At 41.0% G+C, this 15,574-nt stretch overlaps 1 protein-coding gene across 1 annotated transcript in view; it reads right to left on the bottom strand.

Annotated features, from left to right (window-relative positions):
* akap12b (A kinase (PRKA) anchor protein 12b) overlaps nt 1–15,574 on the bottom strand; it is a gene marked incomplete at its 5' end in the record, with an annotated part of 41,891 nt that overhangs the window by 17,928 nt on the left and 8,389 nt on the right. The window contains one exon of the mRNA XM_083898567.1: nt 2,536–2,611. Coding sequence (XP_083754693.1) covers nt 2,536–2,611 — 76 coding nt within the window. The remainder of the gene's footprint in view (nt 1–2,535; nt 2,612–15,574) is intronic.

The following is a 15,574-nucleotide window of genomic DNA, read 5'->3' as shown; positions in this document are numbered from 1 at the left end:
CAATGAGCATCTAGTCTGGTCAGGAGAGGGCCGGACAAGTGAAAAATAGTCCGATATTTTGGGGGAAAATCAACTGTTCAGCAGGGGGAGGGGGATATGATTTTTGAATAAGATCACAATATTCCATCATATCATACACTCTTAGAAATAAGGGTTCCTGCCTGAGGTTCTACCTAGAACCATTTGCTTCTGAAAAACCCTTTCACGAAAAAAGGGTTTTTCAAGGGTTCTTGGTAACACTAAGGGTAAAGGTTCCCCTTGGAACCAAAAAGGGTTCTCCTAATAGGACAACCTGATACGGTTCAACGTAGAACTTCTATTTCTAAGAGTGCACAGAAAGATATATAGCTCACAATGGGCACATGAGGCGAGTTTGAAACCTCTGCTTTAAATATTTGCCATACAATTTGATGCCCATAAATACTGTGATAAATTAGTTTCATACGTGTTGTCTTCGCTGCCGTCTCAAATGTTTTGGACGTTTCATCATCACCGAGTTGGTGCTTTAACCGTAAACACTCTGATAGAGAGACATTATGTGTGTGTGTGTGTGTGTACTCGCACGTGTGCTCGTCTTTTGATCTACAGCTCGTCTTTTGTCGTTGTTATCAGGGGGATTCCTCTCCCTCTTCCTGTCTCCCACAATGCTTTGCTGTCTTTATCAGGCTGCGATAAAGAGGGTCCTCCAGTCCTCTCTATGACAGTCTGTTGTGTTCCTCTCTTCCTTTCACTCCCCGTGCACTCCTCGAGTCGGTCGCCTTGAAGCTCTCTCACAACTTCAATGTTTTCTGTCGGTCTCTTGTTTTGATTTTCATCAGTGAGTGAGAGAGAGAGTGCGGGCGAGGGCTCTGTGATGTTCAAATACCAGTTAGTCTTTTGATTCAATTGCTCATTAAATTAAATTTTCATGGGTCCACTCTATTTTCCATTCAGCGCAGTTTGAATGCCAGCATTGTAACTCTACCTAAACGAATGTGAGTGGATCTGCCATCACGTGTGGTGTTTTTATTCACTCAGAGGAGGAAAAAAAAAGACATTTGAGGTTTTGTTTTCAGGACCGCCTCCATATTCGTTTTGCATGATCAGCAACAACTCATTTATTTAATCAATCTGATGATCTTAACAATCAATTTAAAGAGAGACGGGAGTAAAAGATGCCAAGTTTCTTAACCTGGGTTTAAAAATCCAGGGTTCACTTGGTAATTTTAGTGAGAAAGAGGATTCACGTTGCAGATACATGGACCCAATGATTGAAATGTCAAATGAAATGGTCTCATCTGGTCTAGGGATGAGCTGGAAAAAGTCTAAATCATTAGGAAATGCACCACTAAGCATAAATTGAAGAAAGATGTCATGTGACCAAATCATCAGGACAGACTGTGTGTCTGCAAACTTGCATGATTCATGTTAGAAATGTGGATTTATTATACAATAAAAAGAAGAAACAAAGCAAAACAACCGAGTTCCTAGTTCTTTTGAAACAGGGTTTCTCATCGGTCCTGGTCCTGGTCTTGGGGGACCCACTGCCCTGCATGTTTTAGATGTTTCCTTGCACAAACACACCTGTTTCAAATGGTTAGATAATCAGCGAGCACTGCAGAAGTCTGATAATGAGCCATTTATTTGAATCAGGTGTGTCCGAGCGAGGAAACTTCTAAAACATGGAGGGCAGTGAGTCCCCAGGATCAGGATTGAGAAACCCTGGTTTAAAAGGTGTAAAAAAAAAATGAATTCAGTATATATTAAATATCCTATTAAAGAAGGTTATTTGACGTCTGAGTGCTACGTGACATATTCCCGTGTGCTTTAAGTCGTATAGAGTTACTATTCCCCCGGGGCTAAAACATATTACGATGAGCGCACGTTGCTTTGTGCAGGCCAACGGGGTCACGGCCTACTAAATATTTGGGGAAAGCTCACACTCACGCCCCTGCAGCCCTCCCAGACTGAGACAGAGACAGGACAGACAAAAGACAATAAACAAACGCAGCTTTGGACGCGGCAGGCGGCCGCTGCAGGAGATGCACAGAGCGCAGGTTGATGCACACGTTGGACGGAACGGCAGTAAATTACAAGATGCCTGATCAATGATTCTATGGTTTTTGTGAATTGTGTCCTCAGAGGATCGTCCATTTAACCATCTGTAAACATTTCCACTTCATAAAAGCCACACTTTGACTCACATTGCTGTAAACATTGCTCCGTGTGTGTATGTGGCTCTAACCTGAATGTAGGTGTTTCTCTGTGTGTTGATGAATGGATTAGTTTAGGGATAATGCAAAATCCTGCAGAGCCCCAAAGACATCTGCACACACACACACACACACACACACACACACACACACACTGAAAACTGACCCAATGCAAACAATGCCTTCCTTCTGCCACTGCTGGAGAAACAGTACCAAATCCCAGACACAAACACACACAAACATCACTTTGTGTACGACTTTGCCGCACACAAAGATAAAGTAAATAAACAACAGGCAGAACACACACACACACACACACACACACACACATAGAGACACACACCTTCTGACAGGGTGTTGTCCTCAGAGTGTCCATTAAGGCTGGTCATGCTGGAGATCTGTCCATTTTTCTGCAAAGTCTGGAAAAAAACAGATCGGCACTCATTAGAAAAAAAACAAATGATTGTGTTAGTCTGACTAAAACATAAACAATTGTAAACAATTAGTCCGACTGATGCTAATGTTGAATCTGTCAAAGTCAGACCAACAAACACAGAGAATGCAGTGGAGAGTGTGTATGCTGGGTCTTCAGTGTCTGTATCGGTCCGATACTGGTCAAAATCACTGTATCGGATATCGAACAGATAAAAATACAAAATCTGATGCAATTCAAAAATCCTTTATATGTAAAAATGTAAATAAAAAGCAATAAGCATTTTATACATGTTGTGGGCTGAGAAGAATATGTGTTACACTGTTGGAGAATTAGGTCTTAGAAATAGCTTGAAATGGCACAAATCACGGTAAAAGGTATAAAATGAGTGAATCAGACTGATATCAGTATTGTTATCCGACACGAAAATGTGGTATCGTGCCGTCATTACTACAAAATAAACGAGAAAGCTTGTACGCAGAGGAATAAGACAACAGCAAAGAGATTGATTGAGATTTATGCTCTGTCAGCGTAAAGAATTGGATATTTTACAGATTAACAAGTAGTCACAAGCTAAACCAAAAACTGGTAAATATTGAGAAGCTGATATTAGGCGTTTTGTCCCCTAGCAGAGCGGAGGTGGACACATACTGGAACAAGGGCAGTCGTCTGAAATGAAAGTCTTGGAAACATGGACAAATACTAACTGTGAGCCTTTTATTTATAACCGTTTCTTCACTTCCTTCCACAGAGTTAGATGAGACCGATGCCGCTGTTCTGTTTGTAAACTGAGCGCCGAGCTCGTGTCCGACCGCGGTTTGTCGCCGCTCGCCATCACTCACTCCATAATGGTTTTATACCATCGTGCAAAACAAACACATAAATGCTTTTATCTACCCATCATGTTTTATGTTGAGTGATTCAGCCTTGATGTTGTTTTAGGCCTTTAAATGCTGTGTGTGTGTGTGTGTGTGTGCACTGCCACTGTCTTACAAAGCCATAAACTGTTTTATCGTCTGACAGAACTATCTATTGGTAAAAGACGACAAAAAAAAAGAAAAATTCTTGTTAATGTCACAAGGGAAAACAGGGTATTTTTACTTTCACTGAGCAGGATGTGTTTTCATCAGCATCTGTCGGTGAATTTGTTTCCAAAAAAAAAAAACTAGCAAACTGAATTTCACCAAAATTTTGAAGGATGTTCAAGGGCAGCGCGGTCTGCAACCTCTCAACTAAAATAACCTAAATAAATTGAATCTGGAGCCACAAAAATCCATCAAATGAAGATCACATCATGTATCAAGTTTTGTATATAGATATGCTATGTTTAAAAGTATAGTGTGTTGTATTAATGAAGTTAAAGAAGTACAAAAAGGAAAATGACCTATTTTTACTTCTTATGTAGTAGCACATGTAGACCTACTTGAAATAAAACACAGAACTATGGAGACCTAAATAAAAGGACAGGACTCTTAACGTGTACATGACTTTGTCGGTTTTTGGGACCTTTTCAATTTAAAAATTGACGTAGACACAGGATGTGACGCATAATTTAGTGGACGAAATATGAAGCCACTTCACCTCCATCCCTAAATTCTAAGTGTTAAATTTGGCCACGTCCCAATACCTCCCCTAACCCTCAATTTTGCCCTAACCCTAAATTTTGCGAGTTCTTGTGTAGGGGGGAGCAAAGGGGGAGTGTGATTTTTGCCCTTATAATTAACCCTCAAAATGTACGAAATGGAAGACGAAATTACCCGTGATGCTTTGCGAATTCAGCGAGCCGGCTGATTTTTTTCAACAAAGATGGCGGCTACATCTGCAGAGGAACTATTTCGTTGTAAGTATATTCTTTTGTCAAATACAATGTCGAAATGTGTTGGAATATGTTGGTTTGATATACATCCAGGGGAATGTTGAGTTTGAACACTAATGTCAGAAAATAACTGACGATCTATGAAAGCAGCGACTATTTGCCGACTATTTGCCAAGGGCTTCAAGAGAGAGTAGTAGCTCGCTCCACCGGTAGAATTGTCAACATATAACGTAGGTTAGCCCGTACGTTATGTTCAATACGTTATAGTGGTGTCCCAATTCCATAGGGAAGCCACTTCCCTCGACGAGGGGAATTTACGGTTGAGGGCACTCAAAACCAAGTGGAAATTTTCAGGGGAAGAAATGGGACGTGGCCTTTGACAGAAGAAATAAAAATAAACATAGTGGGAGTTTTTCAAAGCTCTAAGTCACTCTTTCAAGAGGATATGGAGTTTCCCATTATGAAAGTTGTACAACAAGTGTTAACATATGAAAATGATACCACCTGGCATTCAACAACAACTTATGAGTGGATTTTTTTTTTTCCACTGGCAGCAGCCGGGCTCTGACTGACAGCAGTACAATAGCAGGCAGACCAGAGCTTTTGTCTGTCCCATTTAAAAGAGAAGGAACCGGAGCCTCCCAGCAGAGCTGCTAATCTAACTAATGGATAATTCAGGCTTCTTTTTTACAGCAGAAGCAAAGTCCTTCAGGAAAATGAGACCAGTGAGAAGGCACTAAGCCCGAGACAGACGGGAGAGATGGAGTAAAACACGTGAGAAAAGGAGAGTGGAAGGGAGAAAGCACTTGTCAGGAGTTGTTTGGAATAAAAACCGAAGAAGGATTAGTGTACACCACTGTGATAAATTAACAAGAGAGAGAGAGATTTTCTCTTTTTCCATCATCAATTACTAAAAATTGTTCCAAAAAACTTGAATATATTCAAATGAAAAGGTTGTAAATCCACAAATACAGGAACACTTGTGTTTGTGTTGGCTCCTGATCTGCTATAAACTGACTATGAGATTCTTGGCTTTTCTAATCCTAATTTCCTTTTCCTGTCATTTTGACCACTGATCAAAACAAACACCATGTCCTGCAGAATTTGCAACATTAACATTTGTGAAACATGATGCTGTCTGTGGCTCAGTGCTGTTGGGATAAAAAGGACTGGTTTCAAAAAAATATACACACTGGTGATTGCAGCAGAATTATCGCAGCAGAACGATAACGGGACGCCGCCAGATCATTCCTCACAAAGCTGACACGGCAATCTGAAGATAAGGTCGGGGCAATGGGAGATTATTTCTGTCCATTTACAACATTCATGACCTCTACGCAGTGCGAGCCCTTTGCTGACCTGAAGACCTCACCCTCCCTGTTCGGCCTCATGACTGGCATTCCCAACATTCACTGCCTTCTTCGCTGAAATTCCACACACACCCCCAACAACACCTGACTCTGACCAGTCCTTTTTTTCTGTTAGCCAAAAATGTTTCTACACAACGAACCGTCGTCACATGTTTGACACCTTCAAGGGTTAAACTAGCAGCTACTGCTTTGCCAAAACAGGCAAGAGTTAAACAGCAGAGGAACTTTTTGACTCTCAGGGATGTGTTTGGGATTGGGATTATACTCACTCTCACTCATCTTCTACTGCTTTATCCTCCACGAGGGCCGCAGGGGGTGAGACATGGAAATTCAGTCCAGTGTCCCCAAGGATTGTGTCCATATTTGAGTCCATGAGTTAGTAATGGAAGTATTATTTTATGGAGTGATGTGGAAATAATGGGTGTGGCTATCGATAATCTGACATTTGATCTTAATGCATGAGAGAGGAAAACAATACTTCCCTTATTTTAAGTGTTTTGATTTAGTTAACTCTAACCATACAGTCAAAAACAACGACACTCGGTTTTACATTGGTTAAAGGCTTGTGAGACTAAGAAGCATAAATATTGAAGCATGTAAATATTAGAATTTATACGAGTCATTCGCTATACAGGTCTGAGAATATGTTTTTAGTGATGTAAACACAAAGGCAGCTAAAAAAAAAAAAAAAAAAGGAGTAAATAAGGAACCTTTGTCGTCATATGGCTCTTTTATTTCTTTTTTAAACTGTCAATTCAAAGCTACAGAGACACATTTCAAACAGCACAAGAGAAAGAAGAAACAACTAGTACAAGCTTTTTTTAATGTCCGCACGATAAACGCGCTCAGACGAGTTTGCTAATCGAAGCGTGAATATTGCCAAGATGGCCGACTTCCTGTTGAGTTGAGGCCATGGTCCTGATTTACTTTTTAGTCCGTCTTGGGCTGTTGCAAGTTCCCACCAAGTTTCGTGAAATTCGGTGCAACTGAATCTTGACGTGTGCCATCTACATTTCGCCTCAGGGGGGTGCTAAAGAGTCCTGGTGCAACGCACGGGTTCTTAATCATTACGTCCGTACGATAAACACGCTGAGACGAGTTCGCTAATCTACGAAGCGTGAAACTTGCAAAGATGGCTGACTTCCTGTTGAGTTGAGGCCATGGTCCCAATTTACTTTTTTGTTCGTCTTGGGCTGTTACAAGTTCCCACCAAGTTTCGTGAAATTCGTGAAATTCGGTGCAACTTAATCTTGGCGCGCTCCATCCATGTTTTGCCTCAGGGGGGTGCTAAAGAGCCCTGGTGCAAAGAACGAGTCTGAGCCCTATGCCAATATCCCATGTTCGCCAGACCTGACCTCCGTGCGACATTTCAATGTTTTTATGCACGTGAACCCCCTCAAAAATCACCAGAAATCCTCGGATATAAAATATAATAATATGAAGGCTCCTCGCATGAATTCCTGCCATTCCATTTGCTCCCACAGGTTCTTACTGTCATTTTTGTTTCAATTGCACTCAATTGAGGCAAAACAAAATGTATGAACAATCTCAGATGTTGAATTCTGAGGATTTGAGCGGTAGATTTAAATGTTCAGCCTTGATATTCAGAAATATGTGTGCAATGATAAAGGAATCAAGCAAAGGGAAGAGGATTTGTCCCTTAAGGACCTCATATCCCTCTCATATAAAAACGACGGATGTGTAGGAATTCACAGAATTCAATTTTCAGTCGATCATCCCAGTGAACCGGGACTGAACTGACCTGCGTCAGAGGAGCCGAGCTGCTCCCAAATTCCTTTCGCGAGTCTCAGGACAGAAAATGTGTAAGTTTAAGTGCCAGTTTTGCATATTTTCATGTCTGCCTTGTCAACATGGTCTGCCACACAAACCTAAACATAGACCTCGAGCAACTCCCAAAAGTGCACGGAGGAATGTTCACACAAAAACACAATTGTGTTTTGTTTTCCATGTAATTTCATCAGATTTAATTTAGATCACTGGAAAACATCTCAGCAGCCGCATTTCGGATTCAAAATAGATGTTTATTTCTGTTTTGAGGGGGGGGGGGGGCATGTGTATGTGTATATGTTTACTTTGAGCTTTGTTTACTAATTACATTGAGCCACAGGGACAAAGTATCCGTAAACACCTCCTGCCTCTCTCTCAGCTCTCTTTATTTGCTGTTGGGCTCATCTTTGTTTAGCACAAAAGGCCTAAGTACTCACAAATAACGACTTTGGCCCCCGTCTGTGAAAATCCTGCCTCACTACTGAAGAGGAAGGGGAGGGTAAATAGTGAGTTTGTCAATTAACCTGCATTTTTGTTATCAAGGACTCATAATTAAATCATCTTTCCCAACATAAAATCTATCTATAAGTAAGTTGTGTCTGTCTGTCTGTCTGTCTGTGTGTCTGTCTGTGACAGGCATATCTCGCAGACCGTTAGTCAGATCGCCCTAAGACTTTGGATATGGGTTGAGCATGGCCCGATGGTGTGCATCCTTGATTTTCAGAGGAATTTTAATTTTCGCTGATTTATCACGCTACACCAGGCAGGCAGCGGCTCATCAGCAGCAGCTGCGCTGTCTGGAGCGGGGAGGTGGGAGTGAATAGGCTGTCTTCACGGTGGGTGAGACATGTTCACACGGTTCACCGCAGAACGTGGTGTTATACTCAAACAAGTGTCCATTCACCAATACGCGAGCACATATTATTATTATTATAATAATATATATATTTTGCATTAGCATGCTACTACTTTGCGGCTAACTTGGCAAACCTGTTTCCAAAGGGAAGCTAGCAAGGCTACGGTTAGCATTAGCATAGGGCTAACATAATACAAACACTGTACAACCTCATCAGGCACAATGTTTTAATTTTCGATTAGCATTAGCATAGCTAGCTGTCGTGACTGTCAGCCACGTTCCTTATCATGCATTACCGAACTGAAAAATCATATCATCATATAAACTGCACCCTTTGTGTTGGAGGAAAGTTAATTTGAATAAAAGCATGAATGAATGAATGCCGAGTTCACAGTAAACTGTGTTTTACTGACGAAACATGAAAAAAAACATACAAAAATCACAAAAGTGCATTCATTTCTAAAATTCTACTATTTTCCAAACCTGTGCAAACACCATGTTTTAGACTCAACTGACATTTCATTTCACTGTTTTATATTAATGCAGATAATTGTATTACTAGAGTACGTGTGCTGAGCTGTAACCACATGTCCTGGCCTCGACTGAGATGTTTTCATGCACTGGAAAACTAATGTATTACGTTAGCACTGCTGTTACCGTGACATAAAGCTGGACGTTTCGCTCACTGAACTACACTTCTTCACAGGGATTCTTTACCAGTGAGTGCATTTCTTAAACATTTGAACACGTTTATGTCTCTGACATGTGGGAAACATTGTGCAAAACTGATGCACATTTAACGGCAAAAAGGAATTTAATGATGTAGTCTCAGTCGAAGGTCGAAAAGCCTTCTTCTCACTTTACCACTCTGCTTTGCACTCACTTTTATCCCCCGATTTATCTTTGATTCTTGTTTCCTCTTATCTGCCTCTCTCATTTATTTCTTGGCTGCACCTCTATAGTCAGCGGCAGTGGGAGAGAGAGAGACGGCCCGCTGTCTCCTAAATCACTCCACAAAGGCCTTCAGAGGAGATTTATATCCTTAAAACTAAAAAAAAAACAGGAGGAAGGGGGTTTATGGAGCAGGAGAGGGTGACACAGTTGGCCAGGTTAAAAAAAAACACCAACCCCTGTAGTCTGAGAGAAGAGGCCAGACTGAGTATGCAAAAAGAAGATTAGTGACCTTTATTCCAAATCTTGCCCCGCTTAAATAAAAGAGAAGATGCTTGACTTTCTATCAATAAGACGACAGGAAGAGTTAAAAGGAAGCCAGCGCTGAAGGAAATTGGTGTAGGAGCTCATGTGCACAAAAGCTATTCAAGCGTTTCATTTGTCTGAGTGCCTTTTGCTTTGTTTGCAAATTGCACAAGAACTTATTACTAAGATGGATTTAAAGGTTCAAGTCCTGCTGGGTTTCAGTTAGGGCTTGGCAATAATTTAATAGCAATATGACAAAGTTTCATTTGAGTGTTTATAAAATTGTGCAAACGCACAGAGGCATAATTGGTACGAGTGTTTTTGCCTAACTTCACAAGCAAAACTCAATGTATCAAAACCATCTGAAAAAATTCTGCTTAGAAATTAAAATCGTCTTAACATTTGTTGCACAAATGTAAAGCAGTGACGTCTAATGAAGAGCAGTAAACCTAAAGAAAGCATGAGCTGCCACATTAACCTCACTCCCCGACGAACATATGTGCACACAAGCGAAAGCGCGGCGCGGAGATAACAGGCTTTAAGACTCGCTGTGGGGTCGTAGCTCGTCTGTGACAGTTAACCTTACGACCTCTGACCTCTGAGGTGTGGACAGTGTCAGGGCAAGACAAAAGGTGGAAGACAGTGTCAGAGTGGGCGTCTGGGAGAGTGAGGAGATAAAAATCAGGAGGAGGAGAAGTGAGAGGAGGTGAAAAGCAGAGATGTGCAGACAGAAAAGGAGAGGAGGAGGAAGAAGAGAAACAGAGTCAGAGAGTGTGGAGGAAGAGGATGAAGAAGGATACAACTGAGAGTGAGGGGGAGTTCTCCTTCTTAATGGCTCGAAGTTCAATCCAAAAAAATCCCTTTTAACAGGACAGAATTTCTGACCGAACCAGACTCAAACATGTGCGGCCATGTGCCTAGACAGGTTGGGGTGAAAGGAAAAATTGGAAGCGAGAGGCCAGGAACAGAAATACAATAACAATTGTACCAAGTTATAAGTTTAGTCTGTGAGTATAACATGAATTCTTGTTGGTTCTTACTGATTACAAACAGGGCCATTTATAAGCTTTTTTGTCATCATTACGTGCCCAAAAAGCTTTAACAGTCACATTCACTGCTGCAACCTCCATGCATGCCCAAGATTAGAAACGCAATTAGCACGCCAACATTTAGCAGATCATGCACTCACACGCTCGCATGCATATGAAGCCCCAGCGACGCGTCAGCAACCCTGAGTGTAATTGGCATCAATTTGCTGCAGAGAGGGAAGGTTAACAAGCACGATGGGCGAGGAAGGAACGGGAACTTTACTGTGTGCACTCAATTCAATGTTGGTGCAGCCACTGCTGCTTGTATCATGGTGAAAATATTAAACAATGGTGCTCACACATCACATCTCATCTCGTTGTGCGTTCTAAACAGTCCAGATGAATCAAACTCCACCACGAAGGAGGAAGTAAACAAACATTCATGACACTAGAAGAAACAAATGATTGTTTTAGTCCAAGAACATACATGTGAACGTGCTAGTCCAATTCTCAAAGTCGGATTAACACCGAGATGATGCAAATGGGAGTTAAATTACACATGTATGTTCAGTGAGACTAAAGCTGTAGTCTGGGCGTTCCCCAGAAGAAGAAAGCTACAAAAGAAGTTACCAGATGGTAGAAAGACATTGCTTTAGCTGCCAGCTTAAGTTTAGAATTAGACATTTTTGCACACACACACACACCAATTAGTGATATTGAATTTGACCTCTGCATCGTTGTTACACACCAGTAGTGAACACACACACACACACACAAGCCGGGCACAGGGCCAGTGGGCAGTGGGTTCTCCAGTCTTTGCCTCTTCCAAGGATTTGAACCGGTGACCTTGCACTTATGAACCCAATTCCTTTCCTGTCTGCCCCAAGCTGTTGTTGTTGTTGTCGTGATGTCATGAACAGGTCAACTGGGAAACACCTAATAACAACAAAAGCTACAACTCGACTTAACTGTGCGTGGGAAAAATACCGATTTACTGACATTAAATATCTGACCCAGGTCTAATGTGAGGTTTCAGCCGACCCTCGTGTGTGTGTGTGTGTGTGTGTGTGTGTGTGTGTGTGTGTGTGTGTGTGTGTGTGTGTGTGTGTGTGTGTGTGTGTCTCCCTTCATGTCTCTTCACCGATCTATTATCTCTGACCCTCCACATTCAGTGCATACCAAGGATCAAAGCTTGACACGACCACTGAAGAACACTCTCACTGTGTCCACAGTCAGGTGCTCACACTAAAGGTACCTGAGAGAGAGAGAGAGTGTGTGCGTTTGTGCGTGTGTGCTTGTGTGTAGTACACTGTGTCAAACACACGTTGGACAACATTAAAAGTCCAGTTTGTCAGAGTTAGCGATATTTGACAATGAAACTGCAGACCGCTCAGAGGCGCATCGTTAAGTGCCTTGCTCAAGGACAAATATAGACGAGCAGAATTGAACCCACAACCTCCAAGTTGAAAGACAACTCGTTCTAACACTGAGCTACCATGGCTCAATCATTACTCATTAATCAGTACATTTTATATCAGAAACGTACTAGATACTTAAGTACAGTAAATGGCATATACTTTTACTTAAGTAATATAAAAAAGTACCATGAAATTAATTTTTTTTTAAAGTTTTTTTCTCAGACTATATAAAGCAAATTAAAATTATTGGCGTAATTAGTGATCATATACATGCAAATCTACGGGTATTTCTGCTAATAAACCCAGTTAAATGTGACAACCCATGACCTTTAAGAGTAACTAAACCCCCTCGTCTGCAGCTAACACTGCGAAATTCCTGATTTTGAAAAATGCCAACGAAACGGGTGAGCGATGAGCGATTGGACAAGAGAGCGATGAAAGAGTGAACCAAAACAGCCAATGGCAAAATTTGAGTGCAGTAGCTGGTGTTTGACCAGAGGGAGGCAGTAGATACACCAACGTTTTTGTAAAAAACGTGTGTATAATGCCAATATTTTCTACTAAACTGTGAGGATTTGCACCTGGATTAACAAATAAAATTACTCGATACCCACATGCAAAATGTGATTTAGGGGTTTATTTACACTTTAATCTGGATGTAGTCCAACGTGGAATGTTTCTTCCAGTGTTGCCTCAAATCATCTCAGCTGTCTTGTCCACTTCTGCTCTATAAACAAAGCAGTATATATACTGACAGACTGTATTTATGGCGTTTTATTCAGTAAAGAAAGAGAAACATAAACACGTTTGCACAAACGTGCAGCTGCCAGCTTCTCTATTGGTTTAAACGGTTGGTGTTTGCGATCGGTAAGTAAAAACAATCCTGCTACAATTCAGTTAGTGAGTATTAGATTACTCAGTCAGTAACAGGACTGGTTTAAAAGCTTAAAGGGAACATTTCATTTCACTGTAGTACGTTTAAAAACTTCACATTTGGTTTGACTCAACAATTTTCTTATCATGAGAAATGTTATTCTTGTGATGCAAAGCCTGAAATACAGTATATATATATATTCTAATATGTTGCACATTGTGATTTACAAAGTATTTACACAGGATCTGAGTTTAGGTGTGAGACGACCACTCCTGCCACTTAATGCGGTGTCTTCTGTACCTAATTATGTGGCCAGTGAGTCAGCGTATATTTCAAATTTCCTCAAAAAATCCCAGAACAAACATCGAATGAACGCGACCCTGAGATGATGTCAGTGATGTAAAAACACATCTAATGTTGTCTTTAAAGTCAATGGTCAGATTCGTGACTTAGCCTGAAACACAATTTCCTTGGAACAATATTGAATCACGTTTGAGAAACAGACATGAGGACCATATCTTTAAAAAAAAAAAAAAAAAAACCAACATAGAGATAATCCACGTCGTCTCAGAATTGGAAACTACATCAGTCAGTTTGTTTGACAGTCAGCTGTGTTTCATTTTGTCCCCGGTTCACAAAGCGTGAGACGAGAAACCTGAGGGGCATTGAATTATATAAATAAAACAGCGGGGGGGGGGGGGTTAAAATAAGCCAAGATGTGAGTGAGTTTTAATGTGAAAGAGGAAAGGACAGAAACCACTGACTGACCCTGAAGCTGCAGTGTCCACCTGTTCAAGCTGCCATTTCAGGACAGCGAATGAAAGCAGGTTGTCCTCGTCTACCTACATCAGTGCGTTGCTGACCCCTCGACCCCCCCCGCGTTCATATACCTCCCACTGTTTGCCTGTTCTCCATCACCTCTCGTGCCTTCATCTGCTGCACTTGAACAGCAAACAGAGCCAAACAACAACAGCCTCGTTGCAGGAAAAAGACCCCACAGACAGGACACACAATCATAATCACTGGCCAGTGTTTGACCCCAGAGGGCCTGAGTCTAAAACTGGGCTGAAATAACAAATGGACTCTTCCCTTCCCTGGCCCTCCTGTCTCTAAGTCTCTCTAAATATCTCTAAATATGTCTGAATCCTGATAAGAATCACAAGTCTAGAGCCATATGTGAGAAAAGAGGGTGAGCGGAGGCAGAGGGAGACGCTCCAAACGTGGTTTTTATTAGTGAGACACTTTGTTTTTTTATGGCTTTGGGCCTCGAATAACATATAGATTATTGCGCAACTAATATGGCTTTAATCTACTTTTTTTTTTGGGCACAGAACCAACATCAGAGATGTTTTACTGGCAGATAATCCTGTACCAGCAGTAAAAAATAATAATAATAATAAATTCAATGATTTTCCCTGACAAAGAATGGAGTTGAACATAACTGGCAACTCCTATGACCTTCATTTGTTGTTTTTTTTATAAGCGCAGACAATGAAGTCTTAGTTAAGTTGTTTACTTTCCCGGACATGTTGCGACATCGCGGCCATGTTGTTCTCTTTACTTTCAAACTGAATTACACTCTTTTTTTGGACCCAATATTGTATTTTGATTACTTAAAGATGAATATAATACTACTTTTTTTGAGATTTATCAAAGAATAGACAACCAATGGACCAATAGACAAACAGCTCTTATAATGAGATGCAGACGTGAAACATAAAACTACAAAGATGGCGCCTGTCTTGCCTTTAACTGTCAACTTGAACAGCGGCAGCTCAACAAATGATCCAGAAATGTGTGTTTTGTTATATTTTAATAAAAAAACCTGGGCATTCATGTGAATTAAAAATACATTAGGTTTAATGAGTTCATTTAAAGATGCCAATTAGCCAATCAGAAGCAGTGGAACAAGGTGAAAACACAACACTGACATTTAATCCTTGAAGGTTGTTTTATGATTACGATTGAAGACACGGTCCAATTGGGGGATTGAATAACGTATTTCCCCTCCTTGCCTGAGGTGGCGCTGCATCAATAATTACTGAAGGAGAAGACAAGACAAACAATGAACAGGAAAACTCAAAACTTTTTTTTAGCCATTTCTCACGGTTAACGTTCTACACTCGCATATCGTTAGCCTAATAGCACGTTTTTGGAAAACAAGGAAAAAAATTTGATTTAGCAAGCACATTGGTAAAGTTAGGCAGATATCACAATTAACCAAAGAAGGACTTATAGCAATTATGCTATTAGGCTAACGATATGTTTTGGTTGTGTTTACCCACAATTCCCTGCGTTGTAGTCCGCTTCCTGCATTTGGTTCACTTGAAGCAAACCCAGACCTATATTTTAGGAGTTTGCTTCTTTAATGTGCGTTCACATCTCCCAAAACGAACCAGATTTTCCCAGACAAATGTACTAGGATTCGATTAAAGAGGGAGCTGGTGTGAATGCACCTTGAATTAGAGGTTATACTGTTTAAAGGAGCACGTTATCATACCACAAATGAGAGCAGCAGATACAGAACGTACCTGTCAGCCAGACACGAGAGACTCCAGACGAAACATTAGCATCTCTTTCATGAGGAGCCATCGGATTTAAC

Source organism: Microchirus variegatus, assembly GCF_963457635.1.
Source record: "Microchirus variegatus genome assembly, chromosome: 12".
Classification (NCBI taxonomy): Eukaryota; Metazoa; Chordata; class Actinopteri; order Pleuronectiformes; family Soleidae; genus Microchirus; species Microchirus variegatus.
The sequence above is the reverse complement of the archived record's forward strand: the minus strand, read 5'-3'. Positions and strand labels throughout refer to the sequence as shown.